General features: G+C 43.5%; 1 protein-coding gene across 1 annotated transcript in view; it reads right to left on the reverse strand.

The window, feature by feature from the left end:
- Positions 1-13,276, reverse strand: part of LOC147899065 (uncharacterized) — a 205,116-nt gene that overhangs the window by 93,144 nt on the left and 98,696 nt on the right. Inside the window, exons 12-14 of the mRNA XM_087378640.1 lie at positions 11,600-11,771; positions 2,832-2,915; positions 2,575-2,735 (exon numbers count right to left, since the gene is read on the reverse strand). Coding sequence (XP_087234766.1) covers positions 2,575-2,735; positions 2,832-2,915; positions 11,600-11,771 — 417 coding nt within the window. The remainder of the gene's footprint in view (positions 1-2,574; positions 2,736-2,831; positions 2,916-11,599; positions 11,772-13,276) is intronic.

Raw genomic sequence — 13,276 nt, forward strand, 5'->3', positions numbered from 1 at the left:
TATTTCTAAAGCATGGATCCTTCACTGTTCGGTCCACCAGGGTCATTTGCTTAGTGCACTTCTATATGCCATAGCCACACATCCCATGCTTCAATACATGGATCATCTCATAGCATCTGACTTGCTTCATGGTTTGGAAATTAGAGGGAGCAGTACTTTGATTCCTCAAACTTATGCAGATGATTCCTTTTTTACTCCTTAGAATACAAAGCAAGATCTATCTTACTTGATGCAGGCTTTATCTTTATATGGGTTAGCGCCTGGCCTTCATGTAAATTTTCACAAATCTGAGTTATTGCCATTGCATTCAAAAGAGTGGCATACTCTTTTATGGCCGGGGGAAATTCTTCCACCCAATCAGATGGTTTGTCATTTGGGCTATCCCTTAGGTTAGTCGATTACTCATCGCCACAACAAGCTGACTGGATATGAGCAAAACTGGAAAAAAACCTTGAATTTTGGAAGCTGGCAACATGGCCTCTGCATGTCAGGTTACGAATTGTTCAATCGATCCTGGTGGCTTATATTCAGTTCTACTTGCCTCTGATAATGTTCAGCAAGGTATAACTTTCTTCTTTCATGTCCACTGTTCTGGAAACTTTTTGGTGTTCAAAACATGGCAAGAAGAGTTTGAGATTACTTTCGCTACAGCATCTCTGTTCGCCAAAAAAGCACGGGGGATTGAATGTCCTTAATATTCAAGTGCATATTCTTGCCCACAGGGGGGGAAATGATGCTGTAGTTTTTGGAGGGTTCTCAGCCTTGGGCTGCTATGATACGCCATTTGCTTTTACAGCTCACCACTCCTGCTTTTGGATATTGGCAGCCCACACAATAGGACTTTATTTTGGGTTGAGTTGATGGCAAGATCAAAGGTGGTCCTTTGGTCACTCATATGTTACTGGATTGGAAGTATGCCCTCTCTCATTTGGAATGGCATGGTCAAGATTCTTTGCAGGGAAACTCTCTAAGAGCAGAGAGCATAAACATTGGTCTAATGCTTTTGACTCTCCATTGCGGTACAGGAGCCTAGACGCTGATATTTTCTTACCTTGAAGGAGATCCACTCGGTTGCAAATATCATTCATGATGATGGGACTTCCTTTTCCTTTTCTTTGGCTGCTGCAAAATTTGGTCTTGGTATGCATTACAGATCCATGTGGCATCGTACGATATTCAACATAGCATACTCAGGTGGTTGTTGTTTATCGATATCAACTTCTAAACCTAAGGAAGATTGAGTAATCCTAGGGTCCAAGAAACTACAAAAGCTTCCACTAGTTATATAAGTTCACAAAACTCTCCAGGATAAATTCTTCCACCAAAAGAGTTTGGACCTTTCTACATAAAATCTTTAAAGTTTGGAATGTCTGGGACAAATAAGTTATCTATGAATCTCCTAACCTGACTTAGTTTATGAAAAACAATTGGACAAGTCTCACAAGAGATTAATGGTCTAACATCGTCACACCTATCAAGAACCTTGTGGAATATTCACCAGCCAATCTTCTATGTAAGATGATCCAGCCTCTCTATAAGACCTTTGTTTCTATGAATAGCTGAGGCTTCTTGATAGTTGGGTGTATTCTGACTCCCGCTAGGTATATTATCTCAAATGGAAAAATAAAGTGCTTTCAAGAACCTCTTTCAGGGGGGAAATATTTGAAAAGGAAGAACCCCCTCACTTGTCTTCTAGAAAAGCTAGAAGTTGAAGTCACCTGCAACAACTTACGAGTCTACATCTGGTAAGCAACCATTGAACTCTTGCTAGAAAGGTTATTTTTGTCATTTGCAAGTGGTGGTATATATATTTAGGGTCTTGATCTTGAGGTCCCCAACTCATAAGTCAATCCAAATTGTGTCTCTCCCAATGTTATCATATGCTGAGAACATGTGCTCCGGAAGCATGAGTATGTCTGCCAGGCTACCAATCGAGGCCACAATTCCTCTCATGGATCAGTCTTTGCAGATGTCTTGCACACTTCACCAAGCACATTCCAGCTCACTATAGTCCAACTTAAGGAGAGGGAAAGCCTGGTGAGAAAATACTCCCTAGAACTTGAGGAACTCAAGCATACCATCTTCTTATCAAGGCCTACCTTAAGGAATCTTTGATCTCTTCTAAACTCAAGCAGATGAGCAGAGCTGCAAAAAAACACCAACCATATTCGTATCCATTTTTACCTTACCAATGCTAAAAGAAACAGTCTCAGAACTTAAATATCTGATCTTTCTGTGCTGATTAGAATTCCTTGGCAAAATTCAGAAATTTCACAGATAGTCATTTTAATAAGAATACAGTTCTTGTACGAGAGTGTAAACATTCTAGGTACATGCGCTATTGCTATCTGCAGTGCAGATAAGCAAGTATCACATCCAATTTATATTTCCTCATTTTGTGGGTTCTTACAATAAAAGAACACCCAGGTCAATGTTTAAGTAAATGTGAAGTGGCAGCTTTCAACAAGTGGTCTCACTTTACCCAACAGGTTTAAAAATTAACTCAATGTACACTCAGTGATACTTGAATGTCCACAAAAAGCTTCAGAAATTCAAATCATGAAACTTTCGTACTAGAATTGAGGTGATATACAAATCTTGATTGGAGTCAATAAATACGAGCATCCTATCTGGTCTGTTTCCTTGCTGGTTCAGATTAATTTCCAAAATTGGCACAGCATGATGTATTCCATCTCCAAAGGCCTTGCCACTACTTGTATCCAGAACTTTCAGGGCTACCAATAAGTGACAGTTGTTAGAATTCTGAGCTTTCAGTTCGAAGGGAAACTAATGGTATATATAGATAGAATGGCACGAGATTAATTGCTAACCTTTTGAATCATTACAATCAACTACTGCAAGTGTGTCATTTGACAAACTAACATTTTGATTGTTCAACGATTCCATTCTCAAACCTGCACATATAAAAATTTAAGACTCGTATGGTTTCAAGAGCACAAACCAAAATCCATGTGCATTTATTTTATCATGTTTCTCGGTTTACATTTTTGAATACGCTTAGTAACTCCACATGCTTTGTACATTTTAAAAGTCTCAGATTAAGTTCATGTTAAGTTTTTTTATTTTTAAAAAAGTCAGGCTACAAAATATTAACCCAACCTGCCAAATAGAAAAAAAAGTGTCAAAAGAAAACCTTTATATGGTGAAGGATCAATCCATCGTTGATGGTTCTTTTAAGCAAGAACCAACTCCGTCTATTAAATTGAGAATATGATAAAAGTACAAGGCGGAATGGTATGGACCATTCCAAATAGACCTCAACTCTGAAACTGCCCCAACTAGTGATCCAAACAACATCTCACACAGTGTCATGGCTCTCTATCTCTTAGAGTCATTGCTGGTAGATGGGTTGGCCATCCATCATTGCTAACTATTATCCAACCCTAAGATCTCCATCTAGCTAGCCAAAAAAAGAGAGTTCCTACAAGACACTCCAATATTCAGAGGTCCTTAATTACATAAAGGAGACCATATACATATATACACACACATACCTTTTTTTTTTAAGAAGTAATTTTACATTTAGAAAAAATAACATTCATAGCTGTCACAAAGTGGGACAGCTACTACTCACAACTAAAACCAGTAATAAAAAATATCCAATTGGGACTAAGGAACGTCTCCAAAGGAAAAAGCATCCTGCAAAGACCGAGCAAGGAAGCTCGAATGTCTGGTGTTGACTAGACTTAGCCCAGGACATGACCGGTACCACAACATGACCGAACCTACTATGGTGCAGGATTGGACTAGGACCTCCCGTAGTACAGGACTGGACTAGGCTTCCTGTGGTATGGGACCGGACCAGGGTTCCTGTGGTACGAGACCGGACCAAGCTTCTTCTGGTACAAGACCAGATAAAGCTTCTTGTGGTATGTGACCGGACTACCTATGATACATGACAAAGAAGCGAGGCGGAGATATCCCGCCCACCATGGGTCCCAATGGCCAAAGTTCGTCACTGAGAGTACACACAGAGATAATATACTCTCCTCCACATGCAAGTGTTAGGGCACCGTTGGCGCAATACAGAAGGTCACACTGCGTAGGAGTTACGGCACCGTCAAAGAACTCTGCACCATGCAAAAGCCAAAGTATCATAAAAGATATCGTGGGTGAGCCGTATCCTGGAGAGGGAGGACCATTTCACAAATGGGGAGGGAGGAGTATCATAGCAGCCAATGGAGGTATTTTTTGAAGATGATAAGTGCACCGTTCGCGATAGAGACAATGAATGCCTTGGTAATTTCTGGTACTCTCTGTCATGGACTGTTTCAGCTTGATTGTCTTGCAAAGCAGTCACAGAATGCCATGCATGCTGCCTAGTTGGGGCATGCCATGTTTCGATATGTCAACGATGGCATCTTAATGCTCTTACAGAGATACCAGATGGTTATGCATTGCCACATTTGGAGGTTTCCCGAAAACATGTTTGTGAGGATTGCATTCTCTGTAAAATGCACAGATTTTCTTTTCCAAAGGATGGTGCTATTCAGGCTGCTAGAAAATTGCAGCTAATTCATTGTGATGTTTGCAATCCCATGAGGACTCCATCCTCGGGAAATCATCTCTACTTTGTCAGATCTACTGGTGATTTTTCAAGGTTTGCTTGGGTGTCTGCACTTAAGGCTTTTCACACGTCGCTCAACACTTACCTTTTAAGAGGTGTGGGACTTCTATTACAAGAGAAGCAAACGCAGAAAACCATGCCAATTAATATGCGTGGTGGAAAGCAAGCATTTGCTGCTAATTACAAATGCAAGATTGCTGGTTTTCAGCCAAAGTATGAAGCAAGACAGTCATCTAGGAAGGACAAGAAGGATGCAAATAAGCCCAAAAAACCGGGAAAGTGCCATTATTGCAAGAAGCCAGGTTACCACATCTCTCAGTGCTCAAAGAGGATTGCAAGGGAGAAAGAAAGTTTGCATGGCAGTTGCAGATTCTTCACATTCAGATGCCAGGATGGATTATGCTACCGCAGCATGATTGGGCATTGTTCACTTGCAATTATGATGCTGCTCATTAAGTATTAATGAGACTGTTGACACATGGTATCTTGACGATGGCGCAGCCATGCACATAAGGTCCAAAAAGGACTTGTTTGACAAATTGTCTTCTACTCCTGTTGGCAAGAGACTTTCTTGTGCCAACAATTCTTCTCATCCTGTTGGCAGATCTTGTAGTCTCCTCTTTCATAAAAAGGGGACATTAGATCCCCCAGTCTAGAGTCTCCTCATCACTGATCCAAAAAACATTGGATTTGTTCCAGTTAATGTGTGCACCTGCCGCATGAATATTAAGAATATTCAGCTCCCCATGCATCTTTGGCGAACATAACTGCCATGCTTTTTCTGCCATATTTGGAATATGCCATTCAGGCACATTTCCAAGATCCCTTGATGTTTGATATGTTGATGAGACCAATAGCCAATATATGCAGCAACTATTAGGGGCTAATGTCTCAGCATTTGATATGGAGATTTTAGGAGATTTCCAATATTGGAGGATTACCAAAAAGTGAGCGATACAAAACAATAAAAGATTTATAAATAACCTATTTGAGTATCCAAAAAATATAATTTATTCAAAAGTCCATATGTTTCGTCAATACTAAAGGTTAAATATGCATATAATTTTAAAGCCACTAACACTAATTTCACATCCCCCATAAGAGAGTTGGTATGCTTCATTGCCAAGTCATCATTTGTTGGAATATGAAGCCAAAGTGAGTAAAAAATGTGTGTTCTAGTGCAAGTTCTAGTCTAGTGTGTCCTATGGATGCCACGTGTCCACTGTCATATTGGGAGTTATCCCATATGCATAGGTGTTCATATGTGTGTGTGTGCTCTTATATAAGAGCTGTACTTGTCTAGTGTCGAATCAATCAAGAATCAAGCTGCAAGCTCTTTGGTCTACATGTGAGTACTCTCATTTCGGTTCATTGCTCGTCATTTCATTTCCATTTCATTATGTCTCCTTTTGAGTATCACTTCCTCTTTCCCTAGCCCACCCTCTCTCTCTCCCTCTCTCTACCATGTTCTTTCATGTGGTATCAGAGCCTCTCTTCCTACCTTCCCCTTCTTCTTGCTCTATCTAGAGGATGAGAGAAGCCCGCAAATGGAAGCTCCCCTCTCCTCTAAGGTAGAGCCTCCCTTCCCTTAGCCTTGCCATGGTTCCTCGCCATCAAGTACTCCGCAGTCCTCATTTGTGAGTTCAACTCACTCCCACATCAGTTCGTTTTTTGACCTTTTGAGATCCGATTTCTACGTTTTTTAAAATTTTGGCACTTCCCAAACATAAACGACCCTGTCCCGCACCTTTTCGAGAGAGAATTTGGAAAAAAAATTCCAATTTTTTGTCTGTACAGACCTCTGCAGGCGGATATGCGAGAGTACCAGGAGTCCATACAACTTGTCAGAAGGCGAGTTCGAGCAGTTTTAGGCTATTTTTTGGCATTTTTTGCTCAGTTTTGGACTCCCGTGACCTCTAGCAGTGATTTGAGCTTCCCAAGCTTACCCACAAGTCATTTCAACTGTACCGACACTCCGATACATTGACTTGAGGCTTCCGACAGCGGGGAATACTTTTTTTTAATACCTCGTCATCTCCAACATTGCGACATTGCGACATTGCGGTGTTTGACTGTCCTGAACAATCAAATATCATTTCTTTGATCTCAGTACATTTGGTGACTCTCCGATCGGCACATTGAGAGTCATGACGTGATCTCCCTTGGTAGCTGCTCCTATGGCCTTCATCAACACATCATTCGAGGGCATTCTCGACTGGTTCTTCACCAACATACCTCTTTGCATCAGGATGTGCACACTCTTGTGCAGCAGCTACTTCGGGCACATGGGTTCTCTGCCCTTGCTATGCATAAAATGAATGAAATATATCTTTACTACTTTCTTGTTTGAGTCAAGGGTACTCTGCCCTAGGTTGTCCCCCAAAATGAATGCAAATAAATCATGTGTGTTGCGTCAAAGGTTCTCTGCCTTTAATAGTCCTCCTAAAAAGATGTATTTTCCTATTTGTTTTGGTGTGTGGCTCCATGTCTCTCATTAGCCCTTGGAGCTAGGAGGGGATGTACTGTGAGAGCCCTGTATTGGCTTTGATAGATTTAGAGAGGGATGTATTGTGGGAGCCATGTATTGGCTTTGATAGGTCTCGTTATCAGGCCTGGCCGAGTTCCAAGATACCCATGAGAGTGCTTGGATCAACCTTTGAACACGCTCAGACTTTAGACTCTGAGTTACAAGACGCGACCTTCACCCCGCCCGCTGCTGCCCCCGCCCCTCGCGCTGCCTAGGCTCCGCCCTGCCACTCCCACCCTTCTCTCCCCGCGCCCTCTCCTCGCACCTTGGTCGCCGCCTTGCTCGCCTTGCTGCAAGCCCCCTCCGCTGGCTGAGTGCTCCCGCCTGCTGACTGGCTGCCCCCCCTGCTCCGGTTCAGCCTTGAGCCTCTCCTGGATGGCGCATCCCCAGCCTTGGCCTGCTTGTTGGTGGCTTCCTTCCCGTGGCAGTGTGGTCTTCCAGGCTGGTCTTTTGCACCCTTCTCCCTCTCCGTGGAGTAGAAAGCGTCTGGGTTGGGGGTGTTCGGGCATTTGGAGGTGTCGAGCCACTTGTGGCATGGGGCCTTGCACTTCTTCGGAGGGGAGTATCTTCGGCTTCAGCCGTCTCCCTTGCCCTGGCGGTCCTCCACATTTGCACCTTCACAACAGCAGTAGGTTCATCTTTCAGGAAGCGTCTCTCCCTTCCCGGTGGCATTTCTTTGGCGGGAGGAGGTTTGCCCTGCACTCTCCTGCTCTTCCGGAGTTAGAGTTCTCCTCGCAGCTTTGCCCTGGCGACATCGGCCATGGCCTTCCCCCAGCCGTCCAGTTCGTGCCTCTCCGTGGTGGTGGTTGTGCTGCCCTCGTCCCATCAGCATCTCCTAGTCGCGAGTGGTGCACTGGAGCTGGAAAGACCTGGCCCTTGGACAACAACCCAGAGGGGTCGCGTCGGCTGGTGGCCTCCTTGCTTGGGTCTCCAAGCTTCTCAAGACTCAGAGTTTTTCTCGAAGATTCTTTTTCCACAGGGCGGCGGCCCTTGACTCTTTCCTCAGGGATCCCTTCTCCTTTGGCTCTACTTCTTCTTGTCGTACCAGGAGGCTCCCCATGTGGGTTGAGGCCTGCAGGTGCGTGGAGCGGGCTACTGGAGTGCGGACTCGCCCCCCGTCAGGTGGTGGTTGCTCATGCTGGCAGGTCTCTTCCTATCGGCACCCTCGGGCGGGCACGATGGACGGGAGCTCAGCGGAGGAGGGATCCATACATGCTTGGATTACGAGTATCTCCAGGATTCACTTCATCAGGGATTATTGGTCGGCCTCGATTGCTCGATGGTGACTCAGAGGAGTCATATCAGTTGATGGTTCACTGTCTCGAAGACTTTCTAGTACTTCCAGGATTCACTTCATCAGGGATCCGTAGCTTTTTTGGTTTTGCGGTTTACTGGTTTTCAGAAGACCCAGACTAGGGCTTTTGTTTTGACAGCATTTTGTAACAGTTTTTTATGCTTAGACCTGTGTGGCTTGTAGTTTCGCAGGTGGGAGTTATCCCTGTGCTCCAGCATTGCTGTTGAGTCTCTTGTATTCCTTGTCTCGAAGTAATATAATTAGCCCTTCTTTTTTGAAAAAAAAAGACTCTGAGTTACATAGGGTGCACAGTTTGATGACCGTCATTGTCATGTTCTTTTATTGGTTCCATTCCAGTAGTCTCTCACCTTGCCTTCAAGGGGGGGTGTTGGAATATGAAGCCAAAGTGAGTCAAAAATGTGTTTTCTAGTGTGTTACCATGTTCCTTCATCATTAGTATTAAAGACAAACCGTACTGCAATCAAGTTCTCTCTTTCCACCATAGTAATTGAGATCATCAATGCAACCTTCCACACAAGTGAGGCGTTTCCAAGGACTCCTTGAATGGATTAGTCTACATTCCATGCATATGTAAATGTTTAGCCTTTTTAACTCTATTCACTCTTGGAACAAAACCCATGTTTCTTTGTTACTGTAAAAACATCCCTTCCTAATGATTTAATGTTACATCCCTCTAATCCACCCTGGTGCAAAAAGACATGATAATCATCTAAATCATGCCTTGCCATTTGATTTAATATGTAACATGACCCCATTTGGACTTGTAAATAAAAAATGCAGAGACGTGAAAATATCATCTTTTGGACCAAAACTAGAGGCGCGTTAACACACTCACTATTTTGGCCCAAAAGATGACAATTTCACATCCCTGTATCTTAGCAAGTTGTCAAATTTTGATTGTTTTGGCCCAAAACATGTGCTTTTGATATCCCAAATCTTTTGATTGTCAAATCTAAATGGCATAGTGTTACATATCAAATCAAATGGAAAGACATGATTTAGGTGAATATCATGCCTTTTTGCACCATCTGAGAAAATTACGTGCATCAGAATATGAAATTATGAATTTTTGGCCGATTTGTTGCACCAATTTAAAAGTAAGCTTTCCCATAATAGGGAGGGAGAAGACACTCTCTATGTTGGAAAAAAAACACAAAATTTAACACCCTCTACCTTTAATCACACTCGAGGGTTCCATAAAACCATAAAGCATGTGCGAGCAAGCATGTTTAAAAATCACCCCTATTCTTGAATTTTTACATTTTCTCATGCAATTGGTTAAACCCCTGTATGTGTTTACATTTTCAATCTTAAAATTGTGACACCCCTTCATAAATCTACATGTATAAACTACGCTAAGTTGCTATTTTATAAATCCCCTCATGCAAGAGTGATCCCCCCAGGTAATTGCCAAACCCAAATGGGATCACGTTAAAATAGTCATTGAGTTTGGACTACTCAATGTGACACATAACCCCCCTTTTGAATACTTTCTACTGCAAGCAATTATTTGTTGGGACACTTAGACTCTTTCTTCGCTCGCTTGATTTTCCTACTACTCCAATAAATTCTTGCTCGTTTTTTAGGTTCACGTGCTTTTTCATGCTCGCTCTATTAACTACCTCCCAAGATTGGTCCTAGAGTCAACCACGTGACTAGAGGGCATATAAGTCGCCAAAGTTTTCTATGCACATATATCGTGGTGGTATTCTAGCTAGGGTAACCAGATGGATCGACTCCCACTACCCTTCCAATAAATCCGAGATGCCCCACCTCCTTGATTCCATGGAATGAGATCAACCGTATCATACGGTTGGATCTACTCTAACTCCCGACGATATGGACTTGGGCGGGGGGGGGACTCGGAGTTCCCCATCAAGACCATGACCACTTTCTAAGCATGTTGGAGCATGGGATGATTTAGACCCTAGTATTTGGACGATAGTAAGTTTCACATACCCCATTGCGCAGCTGTGGGTTGCTAGGCAAGGAGTGCAACACGCATATCCAAGGTGGATACAAAGGATGTAGATGCTCGATATATTATGAGATATGTGGAGATGTCATTTTCAGAAGGGGCTTGGGTTTGGGCCACTGACTAAGATTATCCATTTCCCTAATCACCCACCAGATATGTAGAGACATCGAGAGACCTACTGAGATAAGTCGTACAACAAGAGGAGATAGCGACACTTGACGTAGAGAAGGATTGGACACAAGTGAATATCACCGACTTCTATCATTTGATTTAGTGCCAAGACACAGAGGAGAGGAGAGGAGAGGAGGGAGAGGAGATATCGACGATGAGGGTAGAGTGGATTAGTGGGAAGAGGACACGAGAAGAGGTAGAACTGGAGTCAGAGAGATTGGGCGGCATAGAGCAGAGACGAACTAGGATGCGCACGATGGAGGTTCAGTCTATTTTCACTCCACATAGAGGTGACCGCTAGATTTATAAGGATCACCATTGATATGGCCCGATGCCACCACGTAGAGCGACGATCCAATAGGGGCACATGAAAGATATCCTCACATCCCACTAGAGGGCCCCACCATAGCGATACACGCCAGGGGAGGTCTTTTGTATAGCCCTTAACACTTGGTGCTTGACATCACAGCCTTACTATACTGCATTGCAGCAGTTTTGACTTCGATTTTTCTTGTTAGCATTTTGCATACTGCAAAGATTTTAGTGCACCCTTGTATTTGCTCCTACAAGGCCCTTGGAAGACGGTAATCTCTCTCTCTCTCTCTCTCACCCTCTTCTCTTCCTCTCTCTTCTACCTCTCCTTTCCCCATCTCTCCCTCAATTCTTCCTCCTTTTCACTCTCCCTTCGCTATCATTCCCCCTCTTCTCTACTTTTGTGTGCCACCTTTGATACATATGTATTTTTTCCTCGCAAAGAGAGACATGCGAAGAAATGGATACACCTCCTTTGAAATCTGATGCAGGATTGGTTTTAATGTGGATGCTAACTCTTCGGCTCATGGAGAGTTGATTCAGGTAATATTTTCTGACTAAACCCAACATGGTTTCTGATTTTTCATTGTGTCATCATGATTCTGAATCTGTACCTTTGAAAGAGGTGATATTGGTAATACAGATTCAGCTTAAGAAATTTATGTCAGCTTAAGAAAACTGAAGTAAACTTGTTGATCTTCTCTTTACCTGGGAAAGATGGGGTTGACAATTTTCTTCCTTGGTAGGTAAAGATTTGAAGTCCATTCACGAGATCTGCAATCAAAAAGCAGTGTGCACACTGCTTAAGAATCATTGCTATGTCCTTCACATCAATGATGTGAGGGGTTCTCCAATCTTCAGCAGTTGAATATATCAAGCACTGCAATGAGGATGGTTCAACATTAGGACAAAAGAGATGGCACATTCCTGAAAAGATTGCATGTTTATGCACTACAGGAATTGCCTAGGTAACCGCCATCCCATCACTCATACAATTATCTCAAACAGAAAGCTATTGTAGTGTCGAAAAGGATCCAAATGTATTCTCTTTTCCTTCCAATAATTTTACATGATCGCCTGAATATTATGAAACTTAAAATTCACAAACAACAAAGCCATGTATTTGATTACAAAATACAAAAGTGAAAATTTAAGGATTGGAACATTTTTACAAACGGAATCAGAAACCCAAGAGAATTATGGACGCATTCAAGCTTGCACACCTACCTTAGGAGATGATTGGGTGGACAGCCCTCGCTGGATTTTTTCTTCCGCCTCTCTCAGGTCTCCTACCTCTCCTCTCATGACTGCCATCCTCAAAGCTTGGGGGAGCTTCAGGAACACTCTTTGAAGGGTTCCGCCCTCTACCCTTGAAGAGATTGATAGGCAGCCAATCCAGAGGCCCCGCCTACACAATAGGCACTTGGAAGGCTTTTATCAGGCTACTTGAGGATCAGAGACTACAGTCCGTGAGTCACCTCAGAGGGGTAGCACGCAGGATTCAGCAGATAGATGCAGCCATCCGGGTGGCATGGACAATTGAGGTGCCTATTACTTCCACCACTTAGATGGGAGCTTTTTCAAGGACAGCAGTTCCTCTACAGGTGATCGCTCTTCGAGGTTTCGTGGAAGATGCTTTGGTCTTTGACGTTGGGGATGGAGGCATACTCTCTAGATCCACGGATGATATTCTTCTAGAGGTTGCCTTTCAGCCTGTCAGGATTGCTGGTTTTGTGGACCACAGAGCGGGCTTGCAGTGGTACTTAGACCTCGACCCTCTGCTCTTGGCCCTGGGATCCTGGAGGTTGTGGTTATATGGAGGTGCACCTATCAGGTGCTTGCAGCGGGACCCAGGAGAGTGGGAGTGGATAGATCATGGGCACCGAGAGAGGGGGATTCCCTTCTTTCGTTTCACGGTTGGTAATGCTAGGAGATTTCAGCTGAGCAGTAGAGGTTGGATTCCCTCCAGAGCCCCCCATTGGGATAGCTTCTTCATCACCGTAGATTTGCGTAGGAATTTCTGGACGAGGCTCTGGAAATCCCTTAGAAATAGAAAGATCACTCTTTTCTTTTGGCTTTCTATTCATGGACGGATTGCAATGAACCTGTGGAGATCACGATTTGGGGCTGATCCCACTTGCCCTCGTTGTCATTCTGCAAAGGAGTCAATGCGACATTGCCTTTGGGACAGCAATCAAGCCAGAAATGTTTGGAAAGGAGTTGCTCGGATACTCAGCATTTTTCATACTTCCCCTTTCTTCAAGACTTGGAGCTCGGTCACATGGTTATCCCTTACTGGGCCCCAGGTGTTTTATGAAGGTGAGCCTTCTTCTTGGGCACTCTCGATCTGCCGACAGGAGATAGAGCCCTGCTCTCTTCAGGATG

This window comes from Dipteris shenzhenensis, chromosome 8 (genome assembly GCF_047967505.1).
Source record: "Dipteris shenzhenensis isolate YYH24624 ecotype China chromosome 8, Dip_SZ_1.0, whole genome shotgun sequence".
NCBI lineage: Eukaryota > Viridiplantae > Streptophyta > Polypodiopsida > Gleicheniales > Dipteridaceae > Dipteris > Dipteris shenzhenensis.